Source organism: Rattus rattus, chromosome 2, assembly GCF_011064425.1.
Source record: "Rattus rattus isolate New Zealand chromosome 2, Rrattus_CSIRO_v1, whole genome shotgun sequence".
Classification (NCBI taxonomy): domain Eukaryota; kingdom Metazoa; phylum Chordata; class Mammalia; order Rodentia; family Muridae; genus Rattus; species Rattus rattus.
This window is the reverse complement of record NC_046155.1, coordinates 224,516,903-224,542,281: the sequence shown is the minus strand read 5'-3', so window position 1 is coordinate 224,542,281 and position 25,379 is coordinate 224,516,903. Positions and strand designations below refer to the sequence as shown.

At 43.0% G+C, this 25,379-nt stretch overlaps 1 protein-coding gene across 1 annotated transcript in view; it reads right to left on the bottom strand.

The window, feature by feature from the left end:
• The window catches only part of Utrn (utrophin), a 593,945-nt gene that overhangs the window by 387,436 nt on the left and 181,130 nt on the right, over window positions 1-25,379 (bottom strand). The window contains 12 exon segments of the mRNA XM_032894978.1: window positions 653-832; window positions 6,345-6,515; window positions 8,825-8,980; window positions 10,426-10,518; window positions 10,521-10,631; window positions 11,734-11,862; window positions 12,829-12,990; window positions 14,524-14,673; window positions 17,337-17,471; window positions 18,256-18,435; window positions 20,515-20,685; window positions 25,127-25,282. Coding sequence (XP_032750869.1) covers window positions 653-832; window positions 6,345-6,515; window positions 8,825-8,980; window positions 10,426-10,518; window positions 10,521-10,631; window positions 11,734-11,862; window positions 12,829-12,990; window positions 14,524-14,673; window positions 17,337-17,471; window positions 18,256-18,435; window positions 20,515-20,685; window positions 25,127-25,282 — 1,794 coding nt within the window.

Genomic DNA, 25,379 nt, shown 5'->3' with positions numbered 1-25,379 from the left:
ATAACTCTCACTTCAGAGACTGGGGCTGCCATATGCTTATCATTGGTAGAAGTGGGCCAGGAAACACTATGAAAATGGAATGGTCATCATCATAAAAAAAAATGAATGGGGTGTTTAACATATTGCTATAGAACACCACTATACATTTTCAGTCATTGAATCATCATAAAGTTCATACAAGGGTGGATAATAATAATACATATTCTGTAGATGAGAAAAAGAAAGAATAGAGTTTTTAAGTAATTCACTGAGGTACAGTCAAGAATTTTACTGGCATCACCATTAAGATAATCCTTGATCTGAGCTAGTGTATAGCTAAGACACTGTGAAGATTGTGTGTGTATATAAATATACATTTATACATACATGTGCGTATACATATATCATTATACTAAGCAAATACTCTATCATTAAAATGAAACTACATTTACTAAAATATTAAGTAACACAGCCCCTCTGTTTAGCATGAATATTTTACGTTCATAGAGGTATTGCAAATTCTTCCACCTGGTCCGTTTTCAATAGAAAATTAAAATAATAAAACTAACCCACAAGCAAAACAAAACTAAACACAGAACTCTAATGAGGGCCACATGCTTTAAACGTAATTAATTAGGGAAGACAGCACCACTGACGTGCTCTGGCAACATACCAGCAAGGTATTACGCCAGTCCTCAGTCCACGTGCGGACTCGACTCCACCCAGCGTTGAGCACACAGAGGGTATCTTCTAGAACAGACTCACTGCCCACCACCAAGTGTTGAAGGGCAGCACTACTCTCTGTGATGGCGTTTAAGTCAACTTTTCTCTTTTCCAGATCCTTGAGAATGTTCTAGAAGAAAGAAAAGAGAAACCCACTTGACTTTCAGAGCACAATAAAATTTATATAACCTTATGTGTTTTGTTTTGTTTAGCTTTTCTTCTCCAGCAATAACGAGTCTATGATTTCCTAGATATCCTGCAATACCTAAAGGTTTATAAAACTCAACGCACTGACACATGGCGAACTCTCAAAACCGTAATGAAAAATGAAATGGTTAAGTAAGCAAATATGAAAGGACGTAAGAAATCCAGACGAGAAATACAGCCTAAGTAAATCAAAGGAGAACCAGAAAAACAGAAGCTTTGAACACCAGCACAGACCATGCAGCCGGAACACTCCAGGAGGGGAAATAATCACTCACACAAACGAAGGTTCACCAGGAAAATATACATTCACAGAAGCTCAGATCATGCTGAAAAATGCAAAAGATCCTGAAAGCGACGTGTAGAAACACCGTATTTTCCTTAAACTGTTGCTCCTTTTTCAAAAAAAAAAAAATACTTTTCAGATTTCTGTTTAAGTGTGTGTGTGTGTGTGTGTGTGTGTGTGTGTGTGTGTGTGTGTCTCACAGATCTCCCAAACCTGAAGTTATAGGCTGATGTTGGGTCCTCAAAATGAAACACTGGTCTTCTGCAAGCGCAGCAAAGCGCTCTTAGCCACTGAGCCACCTCCCTAGCCCCGTGGTACACATTCTTAAATCAACATTTAAAGTAATCGCTTCAAGGAATTCGAGTTCTCGTGTGAACACTGCTGAACACCCCATTTCAGTAAAGATACAAGTCACAAATTCACAAGTGAGTCAAGGTTGAGACACTGCCTTGGTCGTAACACTTACAGATGCCTTTGAAAGGCAACCGGCTATTTCCTGCTCCTATTCCTCTCCACCAACGTGAGAGAAAAAGACAATTATGCACGGACTCTGTGTAGTTCAGACTTTCTGCACTCCTTCAGGGGTTGTGCCCTGACTGACTAGAATTGGCTGGGAGAGTCGTAAGAGATAACTACAGACAAGTAATTAAGTTTAAATAACACACACGAAAGCCTAGTGGGTTTGATGGTAAAAAGTCTTTAAAATAAGATTGACTCTATGGAATAAACTTCCCACTTACATTCGCAAATTAAATTTTGCGTAATGTAAGTAAATTTTGCACATAATATTTAAATGAAGAAAATAAAAGGTCTTTTGAATCTTTTAGGTTTTTAAGTCTAAAGACGCATCATCAAAAAGGTAGGCAATTACCAAAGAGCACGCATGGGCTGGACCTAGGCCTCCCTGCACACACGTAGCCGATGTGCAGCTTGGTCTTCACGTGGGTCCCAGGACAACTGCAGCAGGGGCTGTCCCTGGCTCTGTTGCCTGCCTGTGCACAGTTCCCCAAACTGGGCTGCCTTGTGTGGCCTTAGTAGGAGAAGATGTGTCTAGCCCTGCAATGACTTGATGTGCCATGGTAGGTTGGTACCCATCTCCTCAGAGGAGAAGGGTAGGGTGATAAAGAAGGGCTGTGTGAGAGGGAGCCACAATCAGGTTATAAAGTGAATCAATAAATAAGTAAGCTGATCGGAAAGGTGGGCGGCTACGGTCCACACCAACGCTCCTCCCACCCCACTACGTCCCCTCTATAAGCCATCCTCACCACATCAGATCTGTAAAAGGATGAGCCAGAAACTCATTATAGATTTCAGAAGCTTACCATTATTTATACTCTGTCTTCAGAAGTAATACTCAACAAAGCAATGGAACTTATGAGACCAGAAAGAAGGATTATCAAATATTAACACACACAACTCAATATCACCTATATATTATATATACACAGTTGGTTAAGAAAAAGAAAATGCACATTTATAGGGCAAAAAACAAAATAACATATGATAGATGCATTATACATATACACACATACAATGTTTATAAAGGAAAAATTAAGATATTATGTGGCAAAGTAAAAGGATGCAGAAGGTGGGAAAATGAGACATGACATCTTAGTAAGGACTGAACCCTGTTGACGCCGTGCATGCTGGTAGGATAGGCTAAAGAGGCAGAAGCAAGATCACCAGGGTGAGGCCAGCCTGGGCTCCACCTGGGAGCCAGCACAAGGTTGCGTCAGGCAAAGGCATCTACTGAGAAAATCTGGAAAGCCAAGTCCAATCCCTAAAAACCACATGGATGTGGAAAGAGAAAACCAAATTCTGGAAGTTATTCTGTGGCCTTCACATCTGTGCCATGACACAAGTGAGCCTCACTCACAGTTCTCTCTCACACACACACATACATGCGTCATCCCCACACAGACATGTATACGTTGTCAACAATAATAACCAATATTCATTTATTTTAAGAGATTTTTTTTTTTTTCTTTTTTTCGAGCTGGGGACCGAACCCAGGGCCTTATGCGCTTCCTAGGTAAGCGCCTACCACTGAGCCAAATCCCAGCCCCATTTTAAGAGATTTAACGGGCTGGTAGAGCACTTGTATGGCATGTGCTAGGATCTGGGATAAATCCCCCACCCCTACGGAGACAAAAGCCAAAACATATAAATTCTCATCTAACAAATCTAGAGCTTTGAAGTAAATCAACGCAGAACTCCTTTTACAAATAGGGACCATTTCTATAAAAGTGCATAAGCCACGAAGAGAATCATGAAGACAAGGACCCTCTAAGGAGAATGAAACCAGCTAACGAAATGACATCACTCGGCGGTCTGGGACCTGGGGGAGGGTATCGTTAGTTATTTGGGGAGTTCAGAGCCTCTCTCCTAATACAGAGCAAATTAACCTCTAAGGAGTAAAGCATTACGGTTGGAGGGATGGCACTACACAAGATCATGAAGAAATTCTGCAGAACCTCAGAGTAAAGCCAGCCCTTCTGAAATCAAAGGCAACAGTAACGAGAAACGTAAGTGTTTGTTAAAAAAAAAATAATAATAATAATAATAGAGGAAGGAGGAGGAGGAGGAGGAGCAGGAGCAGGAGGAGGAGCAGGAGGAGGAGCAGGAGGAGGAGCAGGAGGAGGAGCAGGAGGAGGAGGAAGAGGAGGAGCAGCAGGAGGAGCAGGAGGAGGAGCAGGAGCAGGAGAAGCAGAAGAAGCAGAAGAAGCAGAAGAAGCAGAAGCAGAAGCAGAAGCAGAAGCAGACGCAGACGCAGACGCAGACGCAGACGCAGACGCAGACGCAGACGCAGACGCAGACGCAGACGAAGAAGAAGAAGAAGAAGAAGAAGAAGAAGAAGAAGAAGAAGAAGAAGAAGAAGAAGAAGAAGAAGAAGAAGAAGAAGAAGAAGAAGAAGAAGAAGAAGAAGAAAGGACAGGAACTACAATGGCAAAGAAAGGAAATTTTAATACTATGCAACACGGCAAGCACTAATATACCTGAAAAGAAATCAAAATGAGCAGACTAATCTGGAGATTTAAAAATGGTCAAAAGTACAGGAAACATATTTCTCAAAAGGGGGCTACAAATAGTGTATAAGCGGTGGGAAAAGTTCTAACTGAATAGTCAGAGACAGTGTTTGCACACCGCGGTCGAATGTATTCTCAAAACCCCAGGGAGGAACTGATGCATATGTGACACCTGCCATGTCTGTCAGGTCTGTATTAAAGGGTGGTGAGGTGGAGTGAAGCACACGTGGGACTTTAAAATGGGTGTATACTTTGGTGCGAAGATTTTTCCAGCTACAAAAACACACTCAGGAAATGATTATAAATGTATGCTGAGAATCAGCCCCAGGAATGTTGTTCATAGAACTGTTCCTAGTAACGAAAGTGGAGGGAGTTAAAAAGCCATGAAGGGGAAACTACGCAGTGAAGATGAACAACAGAAGTAGCAGGTTTGTCTGACACACGCTAGAAAAACAGAGGGGAAGACAAGTCTTCAAGGTCGCGATTAGCTTTTGCTTGACTCTGTTTTGGGTCCTAAACACAAACTGTGACTTTAGCAACTCAGAAGGCCAAGGAAAGTTTGTGGCCTCTGTGGAACAGGGAAAGTTGTAGATTGCATAAGGCAGGAAGTTAATATGCCCAGGCCCTGATGGCACTGGTCTGAAATCCTCACTGTCAGGAAGCAGAGGCATCAAGAGTTCAAGACCACTCTGAGCTACATGGTTAAACCCAGTCTCAAAAGAAAAGGAAGGACGGCAGGAGAAGGGACCAGAGCAGGGGAAGGAGCCTCGAATGGTCCAGGGGAAGAGAAGAGTTATTTTCGGCATACTAAACAAAGATCGATGAGTTAACAAAGTAACTTTGCTCCTTTTCTGTTTCAGTCAGTCAGAATGCACTAGCGTCCTTCCAGTTCGGTTTCCTTCCACACCCCTCTCTCTGCTCCTTATCCTACACACACAGACCACAGGCTCCCTTCCATGAACTGTCTTCGAAACTGGAATATTCCTTCCAGTGCAACAGCTTGACTTTCTCCCAAGTGTCCCCTCCACTGAGCATTGAGGCAGGGGAGAATTACATCATCACTCGGCCCGAATCCCTTCTCGTGGAGGTCACAAGAGACATCTACGGAGGACACTGGAGAGACTGTGTGGTCCATGTCTCTGTATCCTGTGCGCTGTGTAGCCAGTGTATCCTGTGGAGGTCCTCAAACATGCCTGCGCCTTTCATATGAAAGAAACTGAGGAAAATGAGAGGACTCCGTTCAACCCCTTGTCCAGCTCAGAAACAGGAAGCTGCACATCCCCTCCTAAATATGAATTATTCCAAATAGCTGGGAGGCTAAAGGAAACTGCCGTGTGGAGTTTTCTTTACCTTGTGTGATTATGACCTCTGTATCAGTTATTTTGCAATAGATAGATAGATAAATATAAATATAAAGACTGAATTCTGGGAGAAAATGTCATGGATTTTCAAGGTGATTAATTTTTTTCTGCTGTTTCTTTTCTTTCTTTTTTGAGGCAGGGTCTCTCTCCAGAGCCTTGAACACTCTGAGATCTGCTTGCCTCTGCCTCCCAAGTTCTGGAGTTAAGGCGTGTGCCACTACATCCAGCTAGGGTGGTTAACTATTAATACAACATGCTCAGATGTTACCTAAGCATAATGTGAAAGGGGCCTGACGACCCACAGGAGTCCAGTGCTTTGGGGAGGGAAATGAAGTGTTTTATTCTGAGCTGCAGAGGCAGCTCGATTTGGTTGGTAAAGCACACACACACACACACACACACACACACACACACACACCCCCACACACACACACCCACACACGTACTGTTAAAATGCCTGACTTCAGCTGAGCACAGTTGTACACGATGGTGACCCCAGCATTTGAGAAGCTGAGGAAGAAAGGCTGCTGCAGATTTATGGCCAGCCTGTGACATACACGGCAGCCCAGGTTACAGAGAAAAACCTCTGAAAACAAACAATTGAGTGTATTCGAAATGTTCTTCCCAGATCAGAGAAGAGGGAAAGAAAGTATGGACAGGAGCAAAGGTTACAATTAATACAAAATGGAGATAGTGTCCAGCCAGAGTGTCCCAAGCAAATGTCACAGACGTGACATGCAGCAGTCCAACCCAACCGACACTCACTTTAGCCCAGGAGATTTCTGTGTCCAGGTCACTGATCACCCCTTCTGAGGTAGATTTCTGCACTAGTTCAGCCTCTGTGGTAGAGAGCCATTCAGAGAGGATGGCGGCCTCCTTCTTCAACTTCCTGGACAGCTGTGAGGCTCTTTCCAGGTCCTGCTTCCCTTCTGTCACCTAAACGAGGGGACCAAGGACATGGGGAATAAGTCAAGGATAAACAAGGGGACCAAGAATACCATGAGTAAGATGTGAATGAACAAGGAGGTCAGGTGTACAGTAAGAAAGACACAGTGGGGTTCAACTAAAGTCCATGACACTAAGTTAACAGCACCAGATTGCAGACTTTAAATGGCAAATGTTTGAATTACAGAATGCTTCTCTGACTCTAACATGCCCAAGCAGCTCTACAAGCATCACCGGTTTAATGTTCACAAAAAGTGTGTATACTAGGAAGAAAAGAAGCCATAGCTCGGCTTGTAACAATGCACACTTTTCCTCATCAGTGCATGCTAAGGGCATCTGCAAGGGACCGTATGAAGATGTAAGGCTTTTACCTAACTATCCATCCCTTCCCTCTTGGTTATATCAGCGTTCCTTCTTGGTAAACATTTTTAACACTCTCATCACACACACACACACACACACACTCCAGCTTCCCTAAAGACCCACTCTCTACTTCCGCCATAGGATCAAAGCTACTTCCTAGAGTGTATGTGAGAGTCAGTGCTATGCCTGACTTCTCACATATCCCCTGATAAATTCAGTAACAGCCCCAAGGCAACAGATCCAACGGACATTTTTAAGTGAATACAGTATTCCCAGAACCAATGACTGAACTCGAAATACTACCCTCCCTGGCTTCCCAGATCTCGTCCCTGCTGTACACTTATCACATCTGGTTATCTTCCAATCTATTTTAAAGTTACTTTACTAATTCATACCACTCGGTCAGCGGCCTCACTTTCCCTCACCATATCCTCTCCCCAGCTCACCTCATCGACCCTGAAAACTTTACTACTTATACAGAGATGACTCAGAAAAATCCACCTGATCTGCCCAGATGCCTTCTCCAGACCTTAGTACAGTGGTTCTCAGCCTTCTCTAATACAGTTCTCATGTGTGGTGACTCCCAAACATAAAATTATTTTCCTTGCTACTTCATACCTGTAATTTTGCTACCGTTATAAATCATAACGTAAATATCTGTTTTCCAGTGGTCTTCCCCTGTGAAAAAGGACACTCAACCCTCAAGGGGTTGTGACCCACAAAGTTGAAAATCATTTTATGCCAGTTTAATTCCACGGCATCTCAAAAGGAGTTAGATTGTCAACACATCACCAATATGCATACGGCTTCTGCAGGCCTCTCTATCTTTCCTACTATCACCTCAATACTCCAGGGACGACCACAGTCATCCACGGAAGCAAACCTAAAACATAATAAACCTCATGCCTTACCTCTCCCTCTCCTCCACCACCAGATTAATGTAGCACCAAACACATACCAGCCAAGGTCCAGGGAAAATGACAGAGCCAGACACCCACATTCCTCTGACCCCCATCCCCTCACACCTGTACACACATGGTTCTTTCTGTCTCCTCCCCCGAGAGGAGACCCTGCCTCCTTCTGCCACAGGGCCTTTACGCAAGCTGATCCGTAACCCCCTGACTTCACCATGGTTACTCCAACCTATCCTTCAGATGTCAGCTTATGCAACATTTCCTCAGAAGGCTTTCCTGTACTTTCACGTCTGAGCCTAATATTCAAGCAGCATGGAAGATTAAACAACTACCTAAGCTGGGCGTCATGGGCATCGTGACACCTTTAATCTTAGCACTGGGGAGGCAAAGGCAAGTGGACCTCTGTGAAACAGCGACCAGTCTGGTCTACACAGCAAGTTCCAGGGCAGCCAAAGCTACATAAAAGACCCTCAAAACGAACAAAGAAAGCAGTATTGAAACTAGTTTCTCAGTATGGCCGGGTTTTGCTTTTCACATGTTCTTCGTACTCTGAATTTCAGGGCAAACCCTCCAAGTCAGAAGACAATTTTTGTATGGGATCCTGTCAGGTAGAGCCAGTCACAGAAAATGGCCTACTTACTCTTAACACCCATTCATTAACGTATACAGTGGAGGATTACAGTCTCGGCAGACTAAGGAGAACTACCTGCCACCAATCACTTACTAGATCCTGACAGGTTAACGGACTTAAGTTTAGGTCTCCAAAGGCAAAGAAGACTTGCACAGCAACTATGACCTTGTCGAGCTTCCTTAGAATACCTTACAAGATGTCAATAGCCATGGAAAATATAACTACTATCCTGTATTAAATATTCTAAGACATATTTATATAACTACTCATGAGTATACGTTTGTTGTACATGCAAAGATTAAATTTGATAATTTGATAAATATTAGGAGAGGGAGTGACAGAGAGAGAGAGAGAGAGAGAGAGAGAGTGAGCGAGCAAGCGCAATGTCTTACCTGTGCACCCAGGTCATTGTAGAGGACTTTCAGAGAAGTGAGCTGCTCATCCATGCCTTTTGGGTTGTCCGTCTGCTGCTTCTGGACAATGTGCCTCCCTGTCTTGATGACCGTCTCAACTTCAAGCTTGACCTCACTCAACGTTTTATATAGTTTCTTTAAAAGAGAGAAAAAAAATTTTACATTGCTAACAGAAAATTCCCCAACTGGCATCATTTCAGAACACAGCTTCTGCGGCTGGGCAGGTAATACCTCACCGAGGACCTCAGAGGGCACACTATCTGTCTTGAATGTGGTTTGAAGGTTGAATCGAGTCAAGTCAGGGTTGTAATGTTCCTTCAAATCAGTTAATAAACTAAAAGAGTTTGCGTATGTTTAAACATAAAACAAGATGTGCGTATTAAATGTCAATAGAAATCCTGGATAAGTTCTCATTGTAACCAAGCTTCCTTCAAAACCTATGGTAAGTAGCGGGATTGGAACTGGAATATCTCTGTGTGGAGTCACACTGTAGGGCTGGCAGACGGCTTGAGGAGAAACCACGGGCTTACTATGCACAAGATCCTTCATTCAACTCATGCCACTGAAAGAATATTCTTTAATCCTAATATTCTTTAATCTGTGCCCATAGGAATGCAGAATCCCTAACATTTATTTCTTTCTATTTCTCAGAGAAAACAAATCTACCGTAATGAGTATCATTCACACGCTAAAAATATACCGAACACTTTAAAGTGCCAAGATGGATATGGCGCTCAGAAACTGGAGTTAAGTGGGTCAATTCCAAACTGCCTTCATCCCTGTCACCTTGAACCCCCAAACTCTGTCTAGGCAGCTTCTCCATATATGAGTTTCCAACTCAAAACACCTCAAGGATACACAGCCAGTATCTGTGATGTCTGCTGCAATATTCATGTCCCAATAAGCAAAGGGAAGCTTACAACACTTGCATGTGATTCAAATGTCTCCTACCCCAGCACTATTCCAGCCACACGAGAAACGAAACGTGAAAAACAACAGCCCCACAGGTATCTCCTGCGGACTCCTCTAAGACTGCCAGGTACCACAATAAGGCTAAGTTCAGATCCTCCCCTGCCCCAACATCATTTAAAAATCTCTATTTAACTACAAACAACGAAACAATAAGGTCTTATTTGCCATCCACTTCTGCCCATCTGAAAGTTTAAACTTTGACTTAAAGGTCATGTTCCTAGCAAAGCATTTTTTTTTTAAATTCTGTAATATTCCAGATATTACAGAGACTTCAAAATTTATTGTGGAAAATTTCACTTATCAGTCATGTCCTGCAGAAGTCTTTCCTATTTCATGTTATAATTTACGCATTTCTTTGTTTTCTTTTTAATACAGGTTATTTGTGTGCCATTTGTTTCCGTATCTGCACGGACCATAAATACTGTTTTCACACTCTCCCATTTCTCTTGTAGCATCCATTTTTAGTCTGGGACGGCCGCATTTCTTACTGTTCTAACACGTCCTCTGTCACCTTCACGCCCCAAACGGAGGAATAAGAACGGATGCTCTGAACTACACTACAGCGGCATCTCTGGCCGTGCGAGCCGCCCGCTCCGTCTCAGGCTCACCATGCACTTGTCCAAGTGGGTCTGGATGACGTCGGGGTCCACATCCTTCACACTGAGGACGTGGAGCTCGGCCTTCACGCCATCCAGCACACGCGCTTGCAGTCGAAAAACATCCGCTGCTCGAAAATTTGCCGCTTCTGGAAAAGCTGAATTTGGTGGAAACCTCTCGAGTTTCCTCTGCGTGCAGAAATGAGAGTAAGTCTTCTCTCTCTCTCTCTCTCTCTCTCTCTCTCTCTCTCTCTCTCTCTCTCTCTCTCTCTCTCTCACTCACTGGATGTTAGTATAATACATTAATACCGAAAGGCTTCTCAAAAAAAAAAAAAAAAACAAAAAAAAAAAAAAACAAGCCAACCCAGGAAAGCCCAGAGGGATTAGGAAGGTTCTGGTAGAGTAAAACAGTGCTTCTTAGCCTTCCTAATGATGCAACCGTTTAACACAGTTCCCCATGTTGTGGTGACTCCCCCCAACCATAAAATTATTTCACTTGCTACTTCCTAACTGTAATTGTGACTGTTATAAATCATAACGTAATTAATTCGTAATTATCTTATATGCAGGATATCTGATAGGTAACCCCCAAAGGGGTCAGGACCCACAGGTTGAGAACCACTGCTTGGTGTCATGGATGAGCAGTCCTCAGTATTCCCAGTCTCCAAAACAAACATGGATACAGATGGTGTCTCCAGAATGAAAGTTCATTAATTTACTCACTTCCTCCAGGAAACCTAGGTCATGAATGTAGACCTCAGACGCCTTCCACCACATTAAGAGTGACAGCCCTTCTCCCTCCACCCACTAAGGACCTGAGTGGTCCTGCATCCCGCCCAGACATCAGCCTCTGGGGGTCAGAGAGCAGTCCACACAAAGCCAACTGCAAGGCTGAACCCAGTCTCTCTTCCCAACCAACTATTAAAACTCAGTGTTTTCAATGGGTCCTGCCAAGGCTCGACCCCGCCCCACAGTGTAGGGGGGGTGTCAGGGCGGAGAGGTGAGAAGGGGTGGGTGGGGGAACAACCTCATAGAAGACGGGGGAGGGGGAATGGGATTGGGGTTTTTGGATGGGAAACGAGGAAAAGGGATACCATTTGAAATGTAAATAAATAAAAATAATAACAATAAAAAACTTTGCTATTTTATTACCCAGCTAACAACCTGTTCCTGCTGCCATGAGGCCCAGTGAGCCGTTAATACCCCACTCACATCCCATTGTTCGAATCACAGTACAGAGCCAGGGTCCCCACATACCCTTTCTGCTTTCCTTTCTATACCTGCCGTATATAAAAAGCAAAGGGGAAACCTGGCCTTTACCTGGAGCAGGTCCATCTGACTTCCTCCTCTTGTGGTTCTGCCCTCAGGGGAGGTGGGGGGCTGAGGGCGGACATTCTTTTTCAGCTCCTCCAGGGTGAGCTCATGGGCTGAGATTTCTGCTTGGATCTTCTACCGGGAAGATAAAAAAGGGAGAAGGTGTGTTTTTAAAGTCCACGGAGAAGCCCTGGGTAATGATGGCCCTTGCTTGTAATCCTAGCACTCTGGAGGCTGGAGCAGGAGGACAGCTTAAGGCCACCCTTGGCTACACAGTAAGTCCCAGAAAAGCATGAGTTCCATATGTCTTTAAACAACATGTATGTTTTTAATACAACTGTTTTCATACAGCAGTGTGCCTTTATAGGACAGCAAAGTACATGAAGAAGCAGAAACACAGAAGGTCAGTGTAGCTGTGCAGTATCTGATCCTGTATTTAATAAGCTTGGGGGACACTTGGTCATAACAAACTGCTACACGGTACACCACTGTGTGCCGTGCACATGCTAAGGCCTCTGCATGCCATTATTGGTGCTCACACCTGATTTATATAGAATAAACTGCCTGAACTTTATAGCTAAGGAAGGGAGGGAAGGAGGGAGAGAGAGAGAGAGAGAGAGAGAGAGAGAGAGAAGAAGGAAAAAGAAAGAGAAAGAAAGAAAAGGAAGAAAGAGAAAGAAAGAAAGAGGAAGAAAGAAAAAAATCCATTTTCTAATGTATGAGCGGTGTGAAAGGAGTTGGAGAGATGGCTGGGCTGTTAAGAGCACCAGCTGCTCTTCCAAAGGATCTAAGTTCCTTTCCCAGCACCCACAGGGTGGTTTATAACAGTCTAACTCCAGTTCCAGGGGATTCAAAGCTGCCTTCTGGCATCCGCAGGCAGTAGGCATGAACACAGTGCACATATGCACGTGTAAGCAAAACACTCCTATGCGTGAAAGATTAAAGAGAAAAATGCGTCAAGTTCTCACCCAAGGAACAAGAACAGCTCGAAAGCAAAGACGGATCCATAAAGAGTGCCTGCTCTCCTGGCTCTGGCCACTGACGGTCAGACGGAAACCGCTCTCTCTCAGAACACAAAGGCTCGCTACTTTGTAGCAGTACCTGAGCTTCCTGGGGCAGCTGGAAGGCATCAATCCTGTCCGTCAGGTATGTGGTAAGCTGCTTGTCCAGCTCCCCTAGGCTCTCCTTCAGCACCTGAAGCATGTGGTCAGTTTCGCGGAGGACCTGGAGTTGCTTCTCCAAAGAGATCTGTTTGCTCTCCGCCTGCATGGAGGAGACATTTCCTCTGTAACTGCTCAGCACAAGTATAAATAGCTGGATGTGCTTTCTGGCCATGCAGGTTATAATAAAGTACTGGTTCAAGACTGTAGCTCTTCTTATAAATAAATAATGACCATCAATAAGAAGAGTGCAAATGTTCTTCTAGTATCTCATGGCCACAGCTGCTGAACCTCTCATTTTTACTTTCTGTTAATGTATTCTATGACAAAATACACATACGAAGAGATCTCCCATAGGGCATATACGACAGAATAAAAATGGGCATTTTAGGTGACTGTCTCAGTGGCTAAGTACTTGTTGCCCTTGTGGAGGATAAGGGTTTGGATCCCTCCATGGTGGCTCACAACCATCTGTACTCCGAGCTCTAGGGAATCAAACACACTCTTCTAGACAACATGAGCATCAGACACATACACGGGACACAGACATGTATGCAGTCACTCATATATGCAAAATGTCTTAAAGTAAAATTTGTAGTTTTTAAATTTTTTATTTACTAGAAACAAAAGGCAATTTTAAGAATCACCAATGCCTATCGAAAAAATAAGACATAGTAAGAATGTCTGTCAAGTGAATACCTAATTTTTTTTCTAAAATTGAGAACAAGTTCTGTGGGTGTACAGGTGAGTAAAACCACGACTTGCCACACATCTTTGGATTAAGTCAATGATATTTAGAGTCTAAATCTCAACAGTTGCTATTCAGTAATCTCTTATAATTAGCTAATTACCCACTCAACCTTCTTACAAAAGAACAATGCCCCTTCTCTTATCACTGATATGAGCATGCGTGTTGAGATATAATCTGGACACGATCCAAGTGATGCAGCTTTCATAACACTTAATGTCAAACTCTGATGGCCCTAATAGTTCCTGGGACATACATAGAGAAGGTATTGTTTTCAGACATGACTGTAATACAATTCTTGCAGAAAATTACATCATCACAAATAGAAATTACCTCAAAGAAGTGTTGGAGACGGAGGGTAACTGGGAATCTAACCCATGCCCTTGTGTGTAGTAGGCAAGTGTATAACCACTAGGTTACATCCAGTATCTGACAAAGTTTGGTTTGGTTTGGGCTGGGGTTGGTTTGGTGAAACAATGTATTACTATGTAGCCTCACCCGCTTTAGAATTCCCTGTGCAGATTTTCTGGCCTCAAACTCTGATCCACTTGTTTCTGCATCTTAAGTTTTTGGTTTAAAGGCATGTACCACCCATGTCTTCTCCTGGCAATTTGGATGTCTGTCTGTCTGTCCATCTGTCTGTTTAATCAAGTTGTGTCTGACCTACAAACATTAGGTCTATTCTTCTATACCTACTTCAAAGCCCTAAGATCCCATTAACATCGACTGCCTACTTTAATAACCCCACCACACCAAAGCATTAATTAATGGAGACCAATTCAGACATTACCAAGTGTAACCAGCAGGCAAGCTCCTAACGAGAAGGAGCTCTCAGGGTTAGGGTGCAACAGTAACTACCTAATCACACTGCGCATGTCTAGTTCTCACCAAGTGACTCAGCTCTTCGTAGCGGCTGTTAAAAGCCTCCAGCTTCTCGCTGATGATGTCATCCAGGATCCCACCATCAATCAGAGTCTGCCCAAGTTCCCGAATCTGGGTGCGATTATCCGCTGGATGACGCAAAACAGACTCAAGAGACTGCAGTTGGGCAGAAAAAAAAACAATACATTCACTAAGTCTAAATGGACCGAGATCTGCAAAATGCTGTTTTAAGACAAGTATTAATTCCATTCTCTAGAAATCTACTTAACATATAATGCCAAAAATTAAAGAAATAGCTAATTCACAAAATAATCCACCAAAGAATAAAAAAATCACAGAACTAAAAAAAAAAAAAAAAAAAGGAGGGGGGGGGGGGAAACTACAACCTAGGAAAAACAAAAAAAAAATATTCCTGCAAGCAACCCAAAGAAAAAAGAACAAAAAAAAAAAAAAACAACAACAACAACAACAACAAAAAAACCCAAAAAAAACAAAAAAAACAAAAAAAAAAAAAAAAAAAAAAAAAAATAACATAGGGTTGATGCAGTCATCGCATAAAATAATTATTAATTTTATGAGAAACTCAGTGTGAGATACAAAAATGTACAAATAAAATTATCTAATATTATTAACTACATTAACAAAATTAGAGATCCATTTTTCTACCACATGATATAGAAATACACAAAGTATTTCTATGTACACGGTTTCATAGACATAACTCCAATTAATCTTATGCACTAAATGTTACTCCCATTCTGCAGATGGGAAAACTGAAAGCCATGAAGTTTGATTTGACAAACAAGAGTCAACAAAAAGAAATAACTAAGGTTCCAAACTGTTTCCAAAGACCTGTGAGTCCTTTGATTGCATTTAGTGCCCTGCGGTATACATGCGTAAAAGAAAGGCTGATAAGAAAGAAAAAAATATGAAGGCTGGAGAGATGGCTCAGTGGGTAAGATCCCTGACTGTTGTTCTTCCAGAGGTCCTGAGTTCAAGTCCCAGCAACCACATGGTGGCTCCAACCATCTGTTATGGGATCCAATGCCCTCTTCTGGTGTGTCTGAAGATGACAGTGTACTCACATACATAAAATCAATAAATAAATCTTTAAAAAAGAAAGGAAGGATGCACAAAACGTTTTAAAATAATTATCATGGAGCTTGCTTTTCCTTTTCTCCACTGTCCGGGTTTCTAGAATGTATATGTACGATCCTACGAGGGAAGCACGTTTGCTGTTCGATTAATGGGCATCTATTGGGGTCCATACTGTGTGTCTTCCACTCTGCTGTGTTTGTGGCAATTCTCCCCCTGCAGTGCATCTATCCTCAGGAATGTAGCCCCACCCACACCCACCCCCAGTGATGTCCCTGACTTCCCATTCTGCTGTTCATAGGATCCCCAAATTTCTCTACCACTTCTGTAGAAGCTTGTCCACCTTCCCCTCCTTTCCTAAGCAAACCTCCCTGGTTACACCGCAATTCGTCTCAGAAGTAATTACCACAGCATCATGTGCACTCCTGGGCTCGAAACTGCAGACCCAGGAGGCCTGTGGGATATTTCTTGGCCCCAGGGTCCTGAAGCCCAACCTTGCCATCCAGCTCCCACCGGGGGAGCCCCTGCCTTCGCGATGCAGCCTGCTTTAACGGTTCACAGCTGATGACACCTAAGAAGCCACCTTAAGCATGGCTCATGCCGTATTCATAAGTACAAAGAAACAAAGCAGGGCTTGTGCAGAGCGTGGGGAGATGAGCTGCACCCCACTAGTGACCATTACCCTGTATAAAGTGTGCAGAGCTCCTGCTTTACAAAACGTATTATAAAGAGTCCCCAGGGACTGAGGAGATGCCTCAGAGGGTAAGAAGGAACTTGCCACAAAGCATAACAACCTGAATCTGATCCCTGATCTACATGCTGCAAAGGGGGAAATGACTTTTATACATTGTGCTCTGACCTCAGTACGCATCTACCGTATGCATGATGGATGGATGGATGGATGGATGGATGGATGGATGGATGGATGGATGGACGGATGGATGGATGGATGGATGGATGATGGATGGATGATGATGGGCAGATGGATGGATGATGGATGATGGATGGATGGATGGATGGATGATGGATGGATAGATGGTGGATGGATGGATGGATGGATGGATGGATGGATGGATGGATGGATGGATGGATGGATGCATGGATGGATGGATGGATGGATGGATGGATGGATGGATGGATGGATGGATGGATGGATGGATGGATGCATGGATGGATGCAGGATGGATAGATGATGGATGGATGGATGGATGGATGCATGGATGGGTGGATGGATGGATGGATGGATGGATGGATGGGTGATGGATGCATGGATGGATGGATGAGGATGGATGGATGGGTGGATGGATGGGTGGAGGGATGGATGGATGGAGGGATGGATGGATGATGGGTGAATGGATGGATGGATGAAGGATGGATGGGTAGATGGGTGGATGGATGGATGCATGGATGGATGGATGAGTGGATTGATGATGGATGCATGGATGGATGGATGGATGTGAATGGATGGATGGATGGATGCATGGATGGATGGATGGATGGATGGATAGATGGATGGTGGGTGGATGCACGGATGGATGGATGGATGCACGGATGGATACATAAATACATATATACACATACATAGAAACATATATAGATACATAGATACATACGTAGATACATACATAGATAGATTCACAAATAGACACATAGACAGGATGACAGACAGCACATCTGTCCTCATCACAATGAAAATAACTGTGACTCAGAGATCAGGTGCCAACCTCCAGAGCGTCGTGAACAGCTTCTGCCCTCTCAGGCAAGGCCTCTGTGCTCTGCATGCGCTCCTCCAAAGTGTTCAACCATGTGGTTTCCAGATCCAGGTAGTGAAGCAGCTCGACCCAACACGACCAGACCTCCTAAAGAGTGTGAAGGGAAAAAATTAAAACTGAAGAAAAGGGGTTGGGGATTTAGCTCAGTGGTACAGCGCTTGCCTAGGAAGCACAAGGCCCTGGGTTCGGTCCCCAGCTCTGAAAAAAAGAACCAAAAAAAAAAAAAAACTGAAGAGAAGCCATAACCCTACGTCATCCCTTTGATCAATAAGGACTCCATTTCAGTGAGAGGAATATACAGGAATCCAGACACCAGCAAAGTCAGAATGTCAAATAAACGAGACAAAACTAAATTTTCAATAAACTAGGAGCAATTGAGATGGAGGGAAAAAGACAAATGGAAAAGAGGCTGCCTCGATTTCCATGAAAATGAATTCCAAGGACCTGGTTAAATGTCAAAAACAAACCTGAACCATTAACAGGGGGGAAACAGCAGAGAAATACAATTTTTTTTTTTTATTTTAAAGAGAATGTAAGAGCTGGAGATTTGGTTCAGTGGTTACAGCCTGTGCTTGCCTAACAGATAAAGACCCTGGGTCAATCTCCAGTACCATCACCACCACCACCACCACCACCACCACCACCACCACCACCACCACCACCACCACCACCACCATCACACCTCCAAAACCCCCAGAAAAAGCAAGAGGTAGAAATCATTCATGATACTTTTAATAAAAACTTAAATCTCCTAGGACATATACAATTCCAATTCCTAGATAACTAAAAGCATAAGACGGGGAAGTGTGCACTGCACAGCAGAACCAGGATCTCCGGATGGATGGTACCCCTGGGGGAAACAAACTCTTACCTCTAGTGTGTGGCACTTCCCTCGAATCCTATTACAGAGAAGCTGGTAGCTCTCCAGCACCTCGTTGAACTCCGATGTCAGCTCCTGGCCACCAGAGGGCACCCTGCCAGCCACGAGCTTGATGCTGTCCTTGAGAATTTTCACCCTCACCTCCTTCTGCAGCACGTCCTCTTTGGCCCTCTGTCCCGAGAAAGGAGCAACTTAAAACATGGTTCTCTGTGACCAGTATCTTTCTTTTAAAAAAAATTAATAATAACTAATCCAAAATTAAAACACCTAAATGGTTCTATATGCCTGAGTAGAGCATTAATTTAGAAAGTCCATAGCCTGAGTTTTTTTGGAAGAAGAATGCTAAAAATAAAATCTCTCTTCTAGTTACCAATGTACATTCCCAGGGCCCACAACACCTTCATTTAATAACACCAGAGTCTGGAGGCAAGTTATCCTAGTATCTACCGACAAGATATATTTTCAAATTCCGGGCTCAGGGCTAAGAATCTAAATGAACTCCTTTTAAATGACCACTGGAGGTCTGAACACATTAAATTGAAATAAATAAACATCCTCAAAAAATGGCAGGAGACCGCGGCAGAGGCATCTATTAAAATTTCCCACAAATCCTTGTTAAAAAAAAAAAAAAATTTTCCTCCTAGAACATGGGTCTATCCATCTTTCCAATAAAGAAGATGGAGAAGTCCCACTGGACAACCTGGTCCAGAAATAGCTGCTTCCTGGTTCTCCATCTATGCTCAAAGCGCTTAATCTCGTATGCTAGAAAACCTACCTGCAGCAGCCTTTAACTTCCCCCCTTAGCTTGCTTTATTGCTTAATGGATTTCGGCTCTCCCGGGGTGAGGGAAAAGTAATTAAGTGTAGTGCTTTTAAATTCCTAATGGCTGTTTTGAAGAATAAAAATAAATAGAGTGTTGCCCAATCAGAGATCTTAATCTCATTTTTCTTCACTGTCAACCACAATGGCTTTTAAAAACTACACCAAACTACAGCTCCAACGGTGTGAGTGATAAATGAGGCAGCCCTTCTTTATATAGTAGACTACCTTTAAATATTTTCGATACTAAAAAAATACTTTTAAAACTTTTCAGAAGGAGCTACATAAAAAGTATATATATTTTGGTCCCTCCTCAACGCAGATTAAATAACTCTCTTCTCATGTATACTGACTCAAGATAGCACAGGTGAGAGTCACATAAAACCTTTTTGAAAACTACCTGCACAGAAAAGTTTGCCTTACATATACTGCTGGTCGAATTAACAGTGGGGTAATCAAATCTTTTAAAATCTTTTTTTTTTTTTTTTTTTTTAAAGATAGGGGTTTCTCTGTGTAGCTACTCTGGAACTCGCTCTGTAGACCAGACTGGCCTCGAACCCAGGGATCCATCTGCCTCTGCCTCTACCTCTGCCCCTCCTCTGCCCTCTGCCCCTGCCTCTGTAATACTGGGGTTAAAGTTATGCCCCACGACAACCTGACAAGAAGGGTGACTCTTACAGACAGAATCATGCCCTCATGTTTGAACAAAAGTGGAAGCAATGTGGTATGATGCTCAGTTCTTTCCTTATACAAGAACAAACTACTGATACAGGAATAGACGTTTCTGGAACCACAGCCTGTGACCCCAACTTATCTTCATCTTATCTTCTCTCTATACTCCCTGCTTCCTGTTCCAAGGACATTCTGGGGCTCCCTTGCACCCAGTACTGACTCTATACTCCCTTGCCTCCTGAGTCAAGGATGTTCTAGGGTTCCCTGGGCCCCCAATAAGGACTAGAATCAAACCCACGAGAACTAGGATAACCTCAAACCAACTTGTGAAGTCCGCTTTGCTCCTTACAAAAAACTACACTTTCTAGAAACAGTGGTAGAAATCACACACCACCGTGACTATAATTAATACCACAAAATATATACTGAGAAACTGCTAAAATGGTGAACATTTATATTATATGTGTTTACTACATTAAAAAAAAAGAAAAGAAAGAAAAATTACAGCTTCTCCCCATAACCCTTCTTCGAGTCTAATCCACACAACTATCCACAGGGACTTCCCAGCATTGATCGACCCCGGGGTGGACTTGAACCAGTGGACTGGAGTCAGCCTCCTCTCCCAACTAAAATCACCACAGCTACTCTTTACTTAGTCCTACTATGCGAGCAGAGCTGTCCATATGGTTCTGTGTAGTGTGATAGGTGAGGGACCAACAGACTAATTAGCATGAAGAGGGGGCCGGGAGGGGGCCTTACCTTCATCTCCTCCACTGCACTTTCAAGTTCTTCTGGAGACTTGTACTCGAAGTCCCTCTCCAGATAGTCCTCTTCGGCCTGAGCCATCCACTCCTGCATCTCAGCCAAATCTTTCTTCAAGTTCATGGCTTTCTCCTGACTGTCAGACAACCTGCTCTTTTGAATATCAATCTAGGAAGGAAACACCATTCCACTCAGCAAATAAATTTTAATGCATTAAATGCCAAGTTCTACCCTTTAATATTTAAAGACACTGCGATAAATTTCCAGTCTTATGCTTTAACATTCAAGGGAAACTTTTTAGACGTCCTGTGCTGATGCTGTTAAATGTAAGAAATGACGAAAACATAATGAATTCGATACAGCATTTGAGACGTGAACCTAACATGAAGATATCTACTCTAAGTCTGAGAATGGGGTTCACGGTTGGCGTTTTTCTCCCCGGTAGCCTGCACAATACTTCCAACACTGTGAAAGGTAGGCTTGGTTTCTGACCTAGCTTTTAATTCTACATTAAGCCACTTAGCCTATAGCAATGAAGGTATAAACATCAAGTCATTTAATTGTAACACTGTCTATTATCTAAAAAAAAATAATAATAATAACCAGAAAGCAAAATTCCCATTGTGTCCTCACATCCTGGAGGTGAGCATGGTCAGTCTTTTAAGGCCAGCACTTGGGAGGCAGAAGCAAGTAGACCTCTGTGAATCCAGGGCCAGCCTGCTCTACAGAGTAAGATCTGTTCTCAAAACAGGAAAAAAACAAGGACGAAAACAAACTATTATAAAAGGTATTGCCCTATAAAATATTGGTTAGAAAGTAGAAGATAAACACTCGAGAGATGGCTCAATGGTCAAGAGCACTGGCTGCTCTTCCAGAGGATGCAGGTTCAATTCTCAGTACCCACATGGTGGCTCACAGCCATCTGTAACTAGTTCTAGTTCCAGGATCTCTAACACTCTACATACACAGACACGCAGACAGACCAAACACCAAGGCACATACAGTAAAGTTTAAAAAAAGAGAAAGAAAGTAGAAGATATATTTGAAAGTAGCTATCTGTCTGAATCTGGCTCAGAAACCTCGTGCAGTACTTCAGAGGAGTCTGGAAATATTTTCGGAGTTCCTCACCTAACCACAAACTCACTTCAGCTGAAAGAAATGATCCCGTCACACAGGAAATAGAATGCTCCCCTGACTCGTCCAGTAGCCTGCTCAAATTACACGTCTGAGTGGAGGTCAGGGCGGACAGTAACCAGAGGGCAGGACAGGAACAGGATGGGCTCACAGGAATGTGGGGTAAGGAGCAGTCGGTGGCTTTCCTGTTCCCTCCCTCTGAACAGGAGCATAGGCCTAAAAATAGACAAGGAACTTTTCTTTCCATGCCCACCCCGCAAGCTAGGGTGTGACTCTTCTAGGAGGAGCCACATCAGCACACAGTGCTGTCCCACACTGGATGCTCAACACTTTCCCTTGGGCAGCTCTTACTAAAACTGTAATAGAGTGTGTGTGTGTGTGTGTGTGTGTGTGTGTGTGTGTGTGTGTGTGTGTGTGTGTGTGTAAAATGCAATATAGTCCCATAAACGTAGACTCTTGGGCCCACTTCCAGAAGGGTCTTTATTTACATTTCCTGAACAATAGTAAGTTTTATCATTTTAATGGATCCATAGACAAGTTGAGAATAAAACCCATAAAAATCATAACTATATACTTGGTACTTTAGAACAGTGCTAATTTCTGTCATGATAACATGCCTGTGACCCATTTCTGTGCATTTTTGCTTAACATGGCCTTTTTTTTTTTACATATTTATTTTTATTTTGTGTGTAGGTGTAGTTTTGCCTGTACACATTCTCCTGTACCATGTGCATACAGAACCCATGAGGGCCAGAAGAAGGCATCAGGATCCTCTGGAACTGGAGTTTCAGACTGTTGTGTGCTGCCATGAGGGTGCTGGGAACAGAACCTGGATCCTCAGGGCAGCTGAAGGGCTCTTAATTGCTAGCCCATCTCCCCAGTCCCAGAAATACTTATTTTCGCTATCTACAATAATATATATAGAGAGAGATATTCTCTACAACTTTTTAAATTTTACCAATAGTGGATTTTACATTGTTATGAGCAAGCAGGTGAACGGGTGAAGGCAGGGTGATGGATGGATGGCATATATGACAAACAGGAGATGGTGATGGTAGGTGATAAATGGAGGGAGATGTTAAGGAGGACGGACAGATGGATGACTGCACAGAGACAGGGAGGCGGGGCGTAAGTAGATGGACGGATGCTACACAGTTGCTTATTCCTCAACGCCACTTAGGAGCCACGCCCTCTGTTTACTTAGACAAAACCCCCAGCTACTTACAGTATAAGATTATGAAGCAGATACAGAAATACAAACTAGGTTAGCGTATTCAGTGATACTGCAAAAAGATTGCTTTCTTGAGTTTGATCATGGCATCGTGACAAATGCCTATATTGTAATATATGACGGTCATTTCAAATTCCCGTCTAAAGCATATTTTCAGAGATGAATAGAAAATATAATGCAAGAGTAGCTACTGATAGGTCCATGGGTATATATCTCTGTATCATTATTATAATTTTTCCCCTCATTAAAAATATGTTCAAAATGAAGGTGTTGAGCTAAAACAAGAACAAAACATTCAATTCTGCCACCATAGGCTAAGTTCCCATTCCCTCCCCCACTGTCCAGTGTTACTGTCTTCCCCATCTCTCCAGGGGATGCACTTTTCACTGGGTCATCCAAAGCCTCTTCCTGGTAGGTCGAAGTTAAAGCTTGATCTTTAACTGAGATAACCTGACTCAAATGCCCCTGGCCCTATTCACCTCTCTTACTCATCCACCTCTCTTACTCACTGTCTTCCAGTCCTCATGCCCCAAGGGCACTGAAAATTCCAAAAGAGAAAAAATAAAAAGCAGCCTTTGAGTGGGCGGAGTCATCTCTACCTCAATCAATTTACCACCCCACCCCCCAGAAGCTTCTCCTCCCGAGTTCTTATCATTCAGAGAGAGTCACAATCACACAGAACGGGCCATGTGCCAATCTCCCGAGCCACCCAGAAATGTCGGTTTTCCATTTTCCATTGTCTTTCACCCAAGTCCTGTCTCTGTTCCCAAAAGACAGTCCACACGTGGTACTTCTGACCAAAAGCAGGATCTCTCCAGCCAAGAGTCATCAACTCTTAGATCTCTGCAATGACCTAAGCGCGCTCTCTTCTTTCGCCCGTGGCTTCCCGAAGCAAACCTGGTCTACGCAAAAGCTGGAGGGGCCTTAAAAGGTTCATCACGTGTCGCGTCTCTGCTCAAGACTCTGAGACTCTCAAACTTGAGCCAGGGAGCTCAGCAGGTAAAGGCGCTTGCAGCCAAGCCTGGTGGACTGAGTTCGATCACCCAGACTCACACAAAGCTAGAAGAGGACTGACTGCAGAAAGCTACTCTGGAACTCTGCCGGCGCACGCGTGCGCGTAGACCCACAATAATAACGAACAAAGTAAGTTGACAAATTCTCAAGAATGCTCACACTACATGTCATCACTCTTAAAATTAAATCCAGACTGCTTGCCCCAATGACGACCTGACCTATCTCCACCCTACCTACTGACCTCAGGTATCCCTAGTTTCCATATCACTAACTCCTTTCATTCTATTCCAGCTGTGGCACCCTGGGTCCTCAAGAAACACACCCAGTTGTTCACTTCCACGGTTGAACTTTAAAACCGGAAATTCTCATACTGTATGTCTGTACCCAAATCTGGCATGGCCTGCCTCTTCCTTGATTCAGGAATCTACAGCCATGCCCCAGTCTGAGCTACTCCCTGGACAGCCTATTGGAAGCAGCTCTACCTTCTCTTAACTCTTGGCTATCCCTCCCTGGCAGTTCCCAAACACCTCAAGGCGAAGCTCTTCCCCCGTCCATTGCTGTGTCCCAGAGCACCCAAGGAAGGCTGGCAGCGGACGCTAATTAAACAAGTACTACACTGGGCTGAGTAATAAATATTTGCTGCCTAAAAGATTAATAGCTACAGTTAGTGGATACCACACTCACATGTCCTCAAAGCAAGACAAGTGACATACGCAACTGTGGGGAGTTTGATTAAAGTCCTGAGTCTCACTGAGCCAGCAATACTCCTCCTTAATTGTAAATGTGTGTGTGTATATATTATATGTGTATATATTACATATACATATATTATATATATAATATTCATACAATATACTAATATAATATATTAAATTTATGTAATACATTAAATATTAAGATATTTATTATACCTTATATATTTAATAATATATTAAACACATATCTTTTTTATATATCTTATATACCTTTTATATATTACATTATAGGTAATATATAAATAATAGTAAATATTTGTATATTATATCTATATAAGATATATGTATTTTTATACATATGCTTTAATATACATTTAATATATATCTTAAAATTAAGGAAGAGTACACACACACACACACATCCATGTGTGTGTGTAAGCACATATGCTTAACTATGTTTCATGTTTCCTGTCAAAATTATGAAGCACTCTTTTTCAGTTTGGTTTTCCTGGTCTAGAGAAGGTGCAAAGCTCACCTCTTGGCTGAATTTCTCCAGTTGGGATTGGTAATCCGCTAGTCTTGTCTGTACCCATGTCTTGACTCCAGTGACGGGACACCTCTGAAGGTTAGTCTCTATGTCCCTCAGGTTTTTCAGAGATGACTCGATTGTTTCGATTTCATTGGCAAATGTCTGAATACAGGAAATAAGCCCATATTAGGTCTACTCCCATGTCAGCAGACATCAGTACCACGCCTATCTACCTGGATCCTGCAAAGGATCCTGCAAG